The sequence below is a fragment of the Lathyrus oleraceus genome, chromosome 5, assembly GCF_024323335.1.
Source record: "Lathyrus oleraceus cultivar Zhongwan6 chromosome 5, CAAS_Psat_ZW6_1.0, whole genome shotgun sequence".
Taxonomy (NCBI): domain Eukaryota; kingdom Viridiplantae; phylum Streptophyta; class Magnoliopsida; order Fabales; family Fabaceae; genus Lathyrus; species Lathyrus oleraceus.
The window spans coordinates 292,094,538-292,109,235 of record NC_066583.1 but is presented as its reverse complement, the minus strand read 5'-3'; the positions used below and the strand labels follow the sequence as shown (position 1 = coordinate 292,109,235).

The following is a 14,698-nucleotide window of genomic DNA, read 5'->3' as shown; positions in this document are numbered from 1 at the left end:
TAATGTAATCACCTCTGTTGTTTTAATATGTTGGGTTGAAGAAGTTCAACATCTGGACCAACATGTCATGTAAGATGTCACGATATCAGGACTATGACATCTCACATGTGTATAAAACTGAATCAATTAATTCTGGTTTGGTTTGTGATTAATTAGGAGATCTGGTGAATATCCTAACTCCTGTGTGGAGATCCTGAAGATTCAATCAGAAGATTTGGTGAATATATTTGGTGAATATACAGTTCCCAAATATGGAGATCTTTTAGGAAATAAAAGATTGAAGACCTTGATTGAAGCAGAAGAATTCTGCCAGCTCTGTAACAACAAAGGAAAGATTTGCTGCGATTTCTGAAAGCCCAAATCCAGTTGGGCGGTTAGGTTATAAATAGTAGATTGTAACCTAGGTTTTGTAAGCCTCAAACAATGTAAAAATTAGGGGTGTGTGTAAGAGGTAAACCTCCCAACCTGTGGGAAGGTTACCAGATGTTTCTCAGTGCTTGAAAGCATGAGATTATTTGTAACTCAAAACCTGTAGGCAAGAGTGGTTATGTTCTTGAACGAAGCTGTGAAGCATGTTCAAGTTATCTAAGCATTACATGGTAATTGTAGTGATAGGAATGGAAACTGGAGGTTTCTATCTAGGAGTGCCTAGGTATAGATTGCATTGGGTAGGGATTAAGTGAGGAGTTGTAAACGGGGGAGTTTAACTATGAATTAATACTACTAATAGTGGATCTTCTTCCTGGCTTGGTATGCCCCCAGAGTAGGTAATGTTGTACCGAACTGGGTTAACAATTACTGGTGTTTTTACCTTCTGCACACTATATTCTGTATGTTATAACTCAGTCTGGTTTTAGTCTGTTTATGAAGGGAATAACAGACCTAACACATAGCCTGCAGTCTGATTGCAAAACAGAATGTTATGACATTCATTATTGACTGTTGTTACTGATAGACTGGTTGGTCTGTTACAGTTCATCCTTTTGTAATGTTGGAACAGGTGATGTTCAAATCAATGTTGAGACATTATGCTGATAACTGGGCAGGATCAATAAACAAAAGGGCTATGTTTGATCTCTACTGTGTCTTTGTACTAGATGGACAAAACTGGATGTTCTTCTGTCCATGGTGGTAGATTAGCAGATGTCGTGACATCTGGGACTGTGTGCATATGAGTACTGGGTTTTATTTTTCCTAACTGTCTTGCTGTATTAGGAACAATGTTGGATCAGATGTCATGACTTCGTGTAGAACATCTGAACTCTGACTATACCAGAATTTCATATTTCATTCTTTTTCCTTTATTCCTTTCACGAGTAATCCTTTAGATAACACTTATTCGAGCAAGAACAATCAAAGCGGTTCTCGTTGAGTACAACGGATGTGAGGGATACCATATCCATCAGCCTCTGCGTAGCCCCAACATTTTTAAGACCAAATGGCATTACTCCATAGTATATTGTTTCTGTTAGTCATGAATGTTTTTTTGGGAGCATCTACCGGGTTCATTTATATTTGGTTGTATCCCTAATAGGCATCCATGAAGCTCAGCAGGCGGAACCTGGATGTGACATTAATCAGTCTATCAATGTGTGGTAATGGGTAAGGGTCCTTCGGGCAAGCCTTGTTAAGATCTATGAAGTCTACGCACATGTGGAACTTTCCTAATTTCTTCTTTACCATGACGACATTGGACAACCAGGTGGGATATTTTATTTCCCGAATGAACCCAACCTTCAAGAGCTTATTGATTTCTTCTGTGACAACCTTTATTTTTTCTTCTCCATTTTTTCATTTCCTCTGCATTACAACTTTCAATGATGGATCAAGTGATAGCTGATGGCACATGACATTCGGGTCGATCCCGGGCATGTTCGATAGCTTCCATGAGAAAAGATCAACGTTACCTCTCAACACCTTGATGATGTTTGCTTCCTCTTCCTGAGATAGCCCTGAACCTATTTATGTGACCTGAAAATCTTCAGCACTGATTTTCACCTTTTTTAATTCTCCAATAGGGGTAAAACTATCATCTGCTATATCCCCCCCAATGATCGAGGTCAACCAAATTCACCTTCAAGGTGTTTTGTGTCGTAGGACGATCTTGTTGGTATTATTTTTCAATTTTAGGCTATCCTTGTAGCATTTTCTAGCCAGTCCATGATTACCTTTAAGTACTCCGACTTGTCCACCCTCTAAGGGGTACTTCATGGTCAAATAACGAACAGACAGAGAAGACTCCAAAGCGTTAAATGACGGTATTTCAATGATGATGTTGTATGGTGACGCTGCATTTACTATCAGGTATCTCACTTTGATGCCTTTGGCGTTGCCTCAACTTCCAAAAATGGTCATGATAGGTAGATTCCCTAGTACCTGGACTTGTTCCCAAGAGAAATTGACCAGGGTACCTTTGAAAGGTAACAACTCGGATGTATACATGTTCATCCCTTTGTAAGCATCCCAATACAATATGTTGGTTGAGTTGTCCGAGTTGATTAACACTCATTTTACACTCCAATCATGAATTTGTACTTTTATGACCATTGGGTCATTCTCATGTGCCAACACACCTTCTAAATCATGTCTTGAAAAACTGACAATGACAAGTCTTTCCTCTTTTTCTGAAAACAAATTATGTGACACATGCATTAATGATCGGGCGTATCCCTTTCTAGCCGAGATTATTTCTCCACCACCAACGAAACCTCCCGAGTTGGTGTTGAGCGTGTGGTGGGCTATCCGGGTCTCACGCACTTCCTCGGTGTTCTTTCCCTTCTTGTAAGAGAGGTTCTCCAAGTTTGATTCTCTCCTAGAAAAGTTTCTCATTCATGTTGACCATTCTACCTCTTTTACGTACGACAGCAGTCGGCCTCTTTGGATCAAGACCTCTATTTCCCTTTTTAACTAATGACAATCTTCAGTATGGTGGCCTCTCAGACGATGATAGGCACACCATGTATCCCCATCTTTTTCTAGCATGACGTTGGCCCTATTGGGAAGATTAGGTTATGGTATTAGCTTGAGATGATAAACTTCTCATGGAATATCAGCATGCTTTGGGTTGAGTGGGCTAAAGTTCTCGGTGAAGTTGTCATATGGCCTTCGAGAAGGTCTTATCGTCGATCGTTACCTCGAACACTGCTTGCAATGTTCTTTCTTGGGCCTGAATTTGTCATGCCTAAATTATGTCCTTTCTTTAGTGTCTCAGGATCTTTTCTACATATTGCTTTCTTCCCCCTTGATGTAACATTATGCTCTATTCATTACTTTATCCATGCTAGTGGTCGACTTTTGTTCCAACGACTCATTGAAATGGTTGGCTTTTAAGCCGTTTAGGAAGGCTTCCACGAACATTTCCTGATTTGGATGAGAGACTTTTATAGTTTCTTCACTAAATCGTGCCATATATTCTTTGAGGGATTTAGAGGGGCCCTTGCGGACGTTGAACAAGATGGTAGCAGTCACCTTTATATGTTTGCTGGTGGAGAAATGATGCAACATCTTCCTGGTTAGATCCTGGTAACCGATTATTGATAATCTGGGCAGACTCATGTACCAGTGTAATGCTACATCCTTGAATGTTCCTGCCATAAGCTTTCATTTCAAGGAGTCTGAAGCCCCAACTATTATCGTTTGATTGTTAATTGATATTGTATGCTCATGCGGATCACTTTTGCCATCGAAGGATGGCAAAGGTGGTGCTTTAAAGTTTTTTAGGACTTGATCGCCCCAAATTATCTCTGAAAGAGGTTAAGGATCAAGAATTTCCTCCTCTTTTTCATCTTCCTTAGTATCCATGTGTAATGATCTCTGAAAGAGGTGGTGGTTTGAAGGTGGAGATCTAAGTCTCATTTTCAGCAATGTAATGACCTCTTTGTGTTAGATCCAAGTATCCTTGTTCAAGAGCGACAAACTCTTTGTGTTATATCGGAGTTTCTTATTGGCAATACGACGATCTCTGTATGTTAGATTGGCATTTCTTTTCAATAGAGTGACGATATCTTTGTGTTAGAACGAAGTCTCGTTTCAACATACTAAGATCTATTTGTGTTAGGTCTTAGCATCTTTTTCAGCAATGTAAAGATCTCTTAGTATCAAATCGAAACTTTCAACTTATCGAAAGTGAAGATCTCCTTGTGTTAGATTCAAGCATCGTAGTTAAAAGGCAATGATCTCTTTATGTTAGATCAATCTTACCAACCGTACTAAGATCTCTTTGTGTTAGATCTTGGCATCATTTTTCAGCAAGAACGGAGATCTCTCTGTGTTAGATCGACGTTTCTTACCAACAGATCGATGATCTCTTTGTGCTAGATCTTAGTTTCATTTTCAGCAGTACCAAGGTCTATTTGTGTTATATTTTAGCATCTCTTTTCAGTATGAAGATCTCTTTGTGTTAGATCGGAACATCATATCCAGCAGCATAAAGATCTCCTTGTGTTAGATTTTAGCATCATTTTCCACATGACTAAGATCTCTTTGTGTTGGATCGGAGTTTCTTTATTATGTAGATCTCTTTATGTTAGATCAGAGCTTTTTACGAATAGTACTAAGATCTTTTTGTGTTAGATCTTAACATCATTTTCAACAAGAACGAAGATCTATGTGTGTTAGATCGACGTTTTTTATCAATAGATCGAAGATCTCTTTGTGTTAGATGGAAGACTCTTTTCAGCAGTACAATGATCTCCTTATGTTAAATCAGAGCATCATTTTCAGGGAAATGATCTCTTTGTGTTAGATTGGAGCTTCAATATCATTTTTAGTAGTGCCAAGATCTCTTTGTTATAGATCTTAACATCTTTTTTAACAATGTGAAGATCTCTATATGGTAGATCAAAGACTCTTCTCAGCAATGCAATGATTTCCTTGTGTTAGATCAGAGCATCATTTTCAGGGTAATGATATATTTTTGTTAGATCAGGGTTTCACCTTCAGCAGTGCTAAGATCTCTTTGTGGTAGATTTTGGCATCTTTTTTCTTTATTGTGTATATCTCTCTATGTTAGATCGAAGATTCTTTATTATATAGATCTCTTTGTGTTAGATCAAAATATTCAAACCTTAGTAATGTGAAGATCTCTTTGTGTTAGATCTTAGCATCTCTTTTCATTAGGTAGATCTATTTGTGTTAGATCGGAACATCATACCCAACAATACTAATATCTCTTTGTATTAGATCTTAGCATTATTTTTAGTAAGAACGAAGATCTCCGTGTGTTAGATTGACGTTTCTTATCAATAGATTGATGATCTCTTTGTAGTAGATTGAAGACTCTTCTTAGCAGTGCAATGATCTCATTGTGCTAGATCAGAGCATCATTTTTAGGGCAATGATTTCTTTGTATTAGATCAGAGCTTCACTTTCAGCAGTGCCAAGATCTCTTTGTGGTAGATTTTGGTATCATTTTTTAATTATTATTATTGTGTAAATCTCTCTGTGTTAGATCTTAGCTTTTCATTTTCAGCAATATGAAGATCTCTTTGTTGTAGATCTTAGCATTAAAACTTTTTCAGCAGTGCGAGGATCTCTTTTTGTTAGATCCAAGCAACTTTTTTCAAGGGAGACGATCTCTTTGTGTTAGATCAAAGTTTTTTTTCAGCATGTGATAATCTCTTTGTGTTAGGTCTAAACATCATTTTCAAAGGGACAAAGATCTCTTTGTGTTAGATCAGAGTTTCTTTTCAAAAAGACGATGATCTCTTTGTATTAGATCGGAGTTTCTTTATTATGTAGATCTCTTTGTGTTAGATCTAGATATTAATCATCAACAGGATAAAGATCTCTTTGCTTTAGATCATAATTTCTTTTCAGCAAGGGCGGTGTTCTCTTTGTGTTAGATCAGGGTTTCTTTATTTTCAGCAATATGAAGATCTTTTTATGTTAGATCTTAGCATCTTCAAAAGCAGTGCACTAGTCTCTTTGTGTTAGATCTTAGTTTATTTATTTTCAGCAATACGAAAATCTATGTGTGTTAGATCAACGTTTCTTGGCAACAAACCGACGATCTCTTTGTGTTAGATCGAAGTTTCTTTTCAGTGATGTCAAGGTCTCTTTATGTTAGATCTTAACATCATTTTCAACAAGGTGAAGATCTATGTGTGTTAGATTTTAGCTTTAAAGATTTCAAGAAGGATGTTTAAATCTCTTTGTGTCAGGTCTGATATCTATTTTCTAATAGTACGAAGATCTCTTTGTGTTAGATCAAAGTTTTCATCTTCAGCAAAAGACAGAGATCTCTCTGTGTTAGATCCGAGCAGTAGGAGTATTTAAACATCTCAATCCCTATAGGAGTCTATTGTCATCCAAGAGCAACTGAATATGATCATTTCTTCCCCAAGAGAGTCCACCTTCAATGAAGAACGTTTGAAGAACAATCGAAGATGACACTCTACAAATCCATCCCAAGATTGCATTCATTCATAAGCATATCATTTTATTGCATAAAAGGGCCAAATTTGGGTCTGTTTGGTATTTAAAACGATTTGAAGACAAAAGTTCTTCACATATTCTAGTTAAAGATGTTTAAATAGTGGTAGCTGATATACCCTAAATTTTACCCTGAGTTTTTCACTTGCATCAGGAAAGCACAAACATGTCATTTTATCATGCATTTCATCAATCAAAAGCATTCATCAGGGTTTAAATGAAAAGTTAGGAATTCTGGAAGTTTATCTGGTCTTGATGACATTCATTAAGTCATCTTTTGATTAAGAAGTCAAAATATTTGATTTCTTAATCTCAGTGCATCGTTCATTCAGTTGCATCTTGTTTCAGAGGTTCAGAGAGTGACAATCAAGAGTATTATCGTCATCTGAATCTTTGTAGGGTTTAATTATAATGAAGAATCAGAAGTAAAATGGTCCAAGAGCGATTTATTTGCATCTGATTGTCTATTCACGATTATTCGATCAGTAATGCAATGCATTCACCAGACATCTGCATTTTCTACTTATCCCAACATACATTTCATTCCGCATAACGCTTAAAATGTCGCTCGAAATAATTTTTTGGATCTACAAACAGATCGGTTGAATCAATTTTCAAATGTACGTCGAATTAGTGGAAGAAAAATTTAAAGATCGAGCTTACAGACGTCAGTTTTATTAATCTATGTTTCGTGTAGTTTAACATGACGTGCTCATTTTAATTTTTTCGACTACTTATTCTATCACATTTCAATCAGCATGAGCCTTTTAACCGATATTTTTTATTTCAAAATTTGTATGTTTCTGAGAAGTCTACTTTGCACTGATCATTTTAATGCATTCAGTTTATTTTTTTCGGATATTTTTGCGACCGATTTTTGTTCATTTTTCATCCATTTATTTTTGTTTTTTTTAATCAATTAATCTTTAAAAATATTTAAATTTTATTAATTAGTAAAAAAAAAATTGAGTCATTTAAATTATTGTTTGTGTTAATTTTCAATTCGATTTTAATTATTAAATACTTATGTATTCTATTGTTGCTTTTGAAAATAAAGAAGAAATATCTACATCATGCTCCATATATGCACATCCACGTGGCGCCAAGGGAGAGGGTTTTTTTTGGCATTTTAATTCCCCAATATATGGACTCTCATAGTTGAGAAAACAAAAACTCTCTCACTATTCAGTCACTCCCTTGATCTCCTTAGTTTTCCAAAAGAAGAAAAAAGACTAAAAAAAATTCTTTCAAGGTTTCACCACCTTCTTCTCATCATCACCCTCCATCACCATGTGAAACCACATGCCATAACCACCTCACTGCAAAACAAACCAACTTCACATCCTTCACCAAATCACAACATTCCAAACTCCCTTAAACTCACAACAACAACCATGTAACAAACTGGGAAATGATTCAAACCGCAACATAAGCTTCTTCTTCTCATCACTCACACACAAAACAACAACATAACAATCTTTGTTTTTTCTTGATCAATAGAAAAACAACAATCATCAAACCCTCTCTTCATCAACAAACAATAACATATCATCACCTCACATCCTTCACCAAACCACCTTCATCTCATCACCTTGAACCACCCATTTTCCACCAAAAAACAACGGATCACCACTGCGAAAACGAACCTCCCTCGCCGATAAATCTGTCACACCCTTCACCTTATCACCACGCGAGCCTCCGCACCATAACCAAACACAACAACTCACAATTGTCATCAACCACTGTGGTTCTCATCGGCGACGACACGGTTCACACCTTATACTCCCTTCATGCGCACAATCCTCATGTCAGGACGTGAACAACCTTATGGTATGCCAACGCTAATGATGGTAAGCCTACATACTAACCCTTCGACATTTTCTAATAACATTGTAAATGTGTATTCACCAATATTGGCATCTAGATCGGCCATAGGCAATCCATTTCGAACCGTACAACCCTTAGTATGGATGGGATTTTGGTTCCCAAGAAATGCCAACACTTACCATAAATTTTGTAATGGAAATGAGATAGCAGATGGACTAAAGTAACCATGATATGGTTAATACGCTTACTCAGCAAATGGGTACCATATTTAACCCCATTGGTTCAGAATACAAATCAGAATTACCAACAGTTGGCAACTCAGATGAATCAAATTGACCATTTTTTGGCACTCCACCAACGTTGGTTTAACTCATTATATAACCTTAATTAGTCAGAAAAATTCCAAATGAAGGGATAACCCATGAGGAAAACACGGTGAATCGGGGTAACAAGTTATGCCCTAGGTAGTCGAACAAGGGAGGCCTAGGGAGGTCGAACGACCACCCGTTTTGGTAGTGAGTCGAGACCAAGACGCTGGCCAAGTTGTTCGTCAAGTTCGACAAGAAAATCTATTAGGAGAAAACAATCTTGCAGCCATAGTTGGAAGGATAATGGCACATAATTGTGTCAACATGGGCATGTAGAGGCCAAATTACACGTATATTTTCCATTAGCTTTCTTATATTTTTCATATTTGTTCCATGTATGAGACTAGTTCTTCTTAAAATGTGTTTTTTCATTTCGCATGATTTACTTCCTTTTTGGGTCGTGTTTCCGTTTATGTTAATGTTAGTTTATGTTTTCAAAATAGGTTAACATTCTTAAAGTTGTTTATATTTTGAAATCTAGTTCAAGAGAGCTCATACGATGGGTGTGATTCATAAATGGTTTAATTATGTTGCTATGGAGAAATAATATAAGAAGTATGAAGCTATTTTGGAAGCTACATCTAACTTGTATTTTTTCTTCAAAGCAACATAAAGTAAATCAACTTCAGATCATTTCCACAAATCTTTTCAGTAAAATGTATGTTGTTGTCGTTTTGTTGATAAATGTTAATGTATTTTGTTGTTGTTGTTGTTGTTGTTGTTGTTGTTCATAAACGGTTTGTGTTGTTGTTGTTGTTGATAAGTGTATGTTGTTGATGATGTTGTTGTTGTTGATAAATATCATTATTATTGATGTATGTTGTTGTTGAGTTTATTATAATGTATGTAGATTGTTTGTTTCACTAACCCTTCATTGAACATGCATTCATTTAAAGTAATTTAGAAAATAATAATTTGAAAATTAAGTTATATTTGAAATGCAACTTAGATCAAACATGTTTTTCGAATTGCATGCATCTCATAATTCAGTTATCACTCTTTAACATGTAGAACTTGGTTTATTGGCCCAAGTTCTTCAAAATAATGGTTCATTCTCTATTAATTTATATTACAAAACATCAAATTTGTTGAGAAATTGAATCATCTTCATCACTGTCATCATAATAATCTTCATCATTGATTAAAATAATGATGATGATGATGATTCTGAATTAATCAACATATTGATGCTTTGCAAAATAAACCAGGAATGAATAATTGCTTTGAATAACTTTGGGCATTTTATCAAATACTACGTGTTAAGTAGAAAGAAATGAATTATGGTATGAATGTAATTTGAAAAACGGTGATTCGTTTAAGTTATTTTTCAAGAATAATTTAATTTTTCAAATTAGTATCTTCTACATCAATTTTAATGGTTATATATGTTAAGTGAGGTGTAGGAAAAACAAGCAATCTACATATTTTATAATAAACTCATGGTACTTTCCACAATAGTTATCTTCTGTAACCGTGGTGAAATGTTAATTATATTCCAAATAAGTTATTGTTGTTGGATTTCGAACCCATGACCTAAATATATATCACAATGGTTGTTTAATATAATCATTGTGATAGGTAGCGTGCTACTTAGCTTATAACCACGGTCACACGTCCGTTGTGGAAACCAACATACATATAATCACACGCTACCTAACAACGGACGTGCAACCATCATTATATGTGTTTTGCAACCGTCATTATATGTGCTTTCCGTAGCAGTGTATTAAATATTTTAAATTCCTCTACGATATGCTGAATGATGAAATATGTTTATGTTGAGAATGTGTGACACCCTTTGGCGAAAAATATACTCTGACTATGTTATAAAATGTGCTTGGGGGTTTTAGAGTGTTACATAGTGGTATTAGAGTCTGGTTGGTCCATTCAGTCAGGTTGTGTAATTTTGTTTGTTCCCTAGTATGCAACATGTGTGTGAAACACTATCGGTGCTCGTTTGTTTTTCTAACTTCTTTCAAACAGAAGCGAGATTGAAACAAATGGGGGAGAAGTTTCTACTTCTCTGAGATATTTCAGGTGTGAAGGGTTGGTTCAGTATGTCACTACTTGTAAGAGTGCATGTGTTGTTGAAGCTGTGTTGTTTCCTGAATCCGAAGATAGTGTGAATTTGAGATTTATGTCCGTTGGTCAAGTTGAGATGTCTTTGAGGGAGGATGATCAGGTGCTCGTGATGCTCGCTTCTTTGAGAGTGGAAAGTAATGTTGTGGCTAATGATATGTCAGTGGTGTGTGAATTCCTAATGTTTTTCCTGAAGATATTGGTGACTTGTCTCCGGAGCGTGAAGTTGAGTTCGCCATAGATTCAGTACCTGATACTAGACCGGTGTCGATGTCCCATATAAAATGTACGAATTGGAGTTGGGTGAGTTGAAGAAACAATTAGAAGATCTACTCGAAGAGAAGTTTGTTAGACCCGGTGTGTCACCATGGGGAGCACCAGTGTTGTTGGTGAAGAAGAAAGATGGTAGCATGAGGTTATGTGTTGACTATCGACAACGGAATAAGGTCACAATTAAGAACAAGTATCCTCTTTCGAGAATTGACGACCCTATGGATCATTTGGTAGATACTCGTGGTTTTAGCAAAATTGATCTGAGACCAGGATATCATCAGATTCGAGTAAAGGCTAAAGATATTCCGAAGACTTCTTTTAGAACTTGATATGGCCACTATGAGTACTCAGAGATGTCGTTCGGTGTGTCTAATGCTTCAGGTGTGTTTATGGAATACATGAGGGAAAAAATTCATCCCTAAGAGGAGAATAAAATATTTAGAGGATATATATAGAACAAGAGTAAAATACTTAAAGCTTAAGGAACCATAACCACAACCAAGAGGGGAATAAAATGTCTCTACTAAGCCATTTCACCATATATCCTTGGAGCCTGCATTTCCGTCGAACCATCACAACAATCGAAATCAACATCGACGAACAGCCATAAAGATAAAAAACCAATTGTGTTCTTTCAACAATTTAACCACGCTTTTGCTACCTCAAATGCAAAAACCCATTGAAATAAAAATCTCTAATTGAAAATTCATTGTGTTTTTGAATTTAGATTTGTTAGGTTTTAAGATCTGAGTAATAGAAAGGAAACTTTTATAGAAAATTTGAATTTTTTTATTTTGTGACGAACTAGATCCATCATTTAAATGTGACTTTGCATATTTTGATGAAAAATATATATTTTTAAAATATTTTATTCTATTAATTATTTTAAACAAAATATTAAATCATAATATTCATATGTTTAAGACTCCACGTCAGTGGCACCTCATTGTCATGCAGACTTAATTATTGATTTGACTTATAAATTGAATGGAAAGACTATCCTATGGTGCACTTTAGTTAGATTAAGAGATCCTTATGAATTTTGTTTAGTTATAGGATCAACAAATATAAATCCGAGTTAAATATAAATTATTAAAAATGTATTTTACCGTAAAAACTATTATTTTATAATTTAAATATTTAAAAATGGATTAAAATTAAATTGTATTAGTTTAAATGAAATCAAATTAAATTTTTAATTTAATCATCCCAATTAAACCACGTCTAATTTTATCATTGAATCAGACCCGTGTTCCTTCAAAATTGATCCAAACTACATCACAATCACCCTAGTATATTGTCATAAAAATAATTAAAGTCACTAATTACTACAAACAAAATTATTTTTAAATAATAAATAGCATATCTCAAAAAGACAAAAAAAAAACAAAAAAAAGCATGTAATTTATATATTTTATTTGGTTAAAAAAATTAGTCAAATATATAGAAAATTGAATAATTATTAATATTTTACAAACAAATTTAATATTAAATGTTTTTATTATTAATTAAATTGGTGAATCAAAATCTGAATTCTATTTATTATAAATATTTATATTTGATGTTTGACACACCGATTAAAAATATATTTTTTTACAAAATATACATGGAAAATCACACCAAAATTAAATTAATCAACTGTCAATAAATAAAATTTTATTTATAAAATGTTTTAATATTGAAATTATTATAATAGTATATAATAGAGTATTTTAATTTTGATTAAAATAACAACAATAATTTATTCAAATTGATAGCGCTATTGATAAAAAAAAACAATACAAATTTCTCTAAAATGAAAAGAAAAAAATGATTAAAATTATGAACAAACTCAAAACATCAAATTAATAGTATAAAATGATACATACATGATAATATTTAAAAAATGATAAAATGAAATAATAGTTAAAATTTATATGATTCTAAATCTGCAACGTTTACAAAACCGAGTTATTAATTGAATAAATATTAGAATAAAGTTGAAATCATTTATAAAAAATACAAAAAAAAAATGCAATAAAGGATAAACCATTTAACTGAAAAATAAAAAATAAAGAATCAAGAAAATGCTAAAAACAACAAAACAAATATTTTATTATTTTGTGAAAATGGTAATTATTTACACGAATATTATTCCCTTATGCCCCCATTAATTAAAATCATAAATCTCCTTTAAATTTCTCACCTAACTCACAGTCCAGTAGTAAAGTAACACAAAATTCTCTCGTTTATTTTTTCTTAATCTTTTCATCTTTTCACTAATGTGGCTATCATCATGGTTAGGTTTATCACGGGGTAACCGAACCACTACCCGAGCCTACAGTTCCTACCGAAGCATCGAAGATATCCGAACCATCCTCCAAACCGAACCCGATTCACCAAATTCCCCCACTCTCTGCCGCCGCCTCAGCACCTCTCACACTCTCCTCCGATCCGTCAGCAGCCACGCCCACGACCACGCCCGAGCCCGCGGCATCCCTTCCTCCATCACCGTCCCCTCCAACCTCGACCACGGCGGCATCGTCGTTTACTACACCAGCCTCCGCGTCATTCGCCGCACATTCAACGACTGCAGAACCGTTCGATCTATCCTCAAACGGTTCTCCGTTTCCATCGACGAGCGCGATGTGTGCGTCGACGAACGCTTTCGCGAGGAGCTTTACGAGATCCTCGGCCGCCGGAACGTTCCTTTACCCTGCGTGTTTATCGGAGGCGAATACATCGGCGGCGTGGATGATTTCAAAAAGCTTTACGATAGCGGCGAGTTGCAGGAGATGATTGAACGGTTACCGAAGACGAATCCGAACGCTTGTGAATTTTGCGGTGGAATAAGATTCGTGGTTTGCGATGAGTGCGATGGAAGCCATAGAGTGTTCGCGGACAAGAGCGGGTTCAAGACTTGTTTATCTTGCAATACCAACGGCTTGATCAGGTGCCCTGCATGTTTCTTCGTACTGCCGCGTCACACCAAATAGTAATTTCCGTGTAGTACTTTTTTTTACAAGAATTTACTGTTAAGTTTTATTAGTAGTTAAAAAATAGAGTTGTTTGGTAAATGATTATGTCATTTGACCAAGTGTGAGAATAATGTTAGTTTATTGTGAATAGTTTATAGAGAAATACAATATATGTTTCTTTTTTGACTGAAAAATGTTTTTTTTATGCCATTTCACTTAAAATATTGTCTGAATAAAAAACTTGGAGATTGGTAGTTTACCAAAATAGTTTTAGGGATACCACCGAAATCTCTAAAAAAAAAAAAAAAGTGTCTGTATTATTTTTAATTATATTTAATTTATATATTTATTTTAATTATTATTGATATCTTCGAATCGAAAGAGTGTCTGAATAATTTTCAATTAAGGAAGTTTTCTTAACTCATATTAGAGACTAAGAATTGATTGTAATTTAAGCTCCCTTTGAACTGGCTAAATTTCAGTTAGATTTAAACATTTATCTCTCCGATAATTTATTTTCCTGAATCTTTAAATTTTGTTTAAGGAAATGATTTAAATATACACTCTTGGTGTAAAGAATTTTTATTCCTTCTGTCTATAGGAATATTTGATTTTATCATAACTTTGTTACGTATATGCTAAGAATGTAAAATTGCATGACGGTTAACCGTTCGAAAATTGCACGGATAAATTGCATGAAGCCTATAGACATTACTTGATAAACCAATTAACTCATTTTAGCCTAACTAATTAGTTAGTTAT

At 34.7% G+C, this 14,698-nt stretch overlaps 1 protein-coding gene across 1 annotated transcript; it reads left to right on the top strand.

Moving 5' to 3' along the window:
- The first annotated feature begins 13,069 nt into the window (after positions 1-13,069).
- On the top strand, positions 13,070-14,146 carry LOC127084001 (uncharacterized protein At5g39865). Its single transcript, XM_051024365.1, has one exon. The coding sequence runs from the start codon at positions 13,241-13,243 to the stop codon at positions 13,952-13,954; it is 714 nt and encodes a 237-aa protein (XP_050880322.1). The 5' UTR covers positions 13,070-13,240; the 3' UTR covers positions 13,955-14,146.
- Positions 14,147-14,698: the final 552 nt, after the last annotated feature.

Bases quoted from the DNA above. Each gene is read 5' to 3' on its own strand.
- LOC127084001 (XM_051024365.1), top strand. From the start codon at position 13,241: ATGTGGCTATCATCATGGTTAGGTTTATCACGGGGTAACCGAACCACT.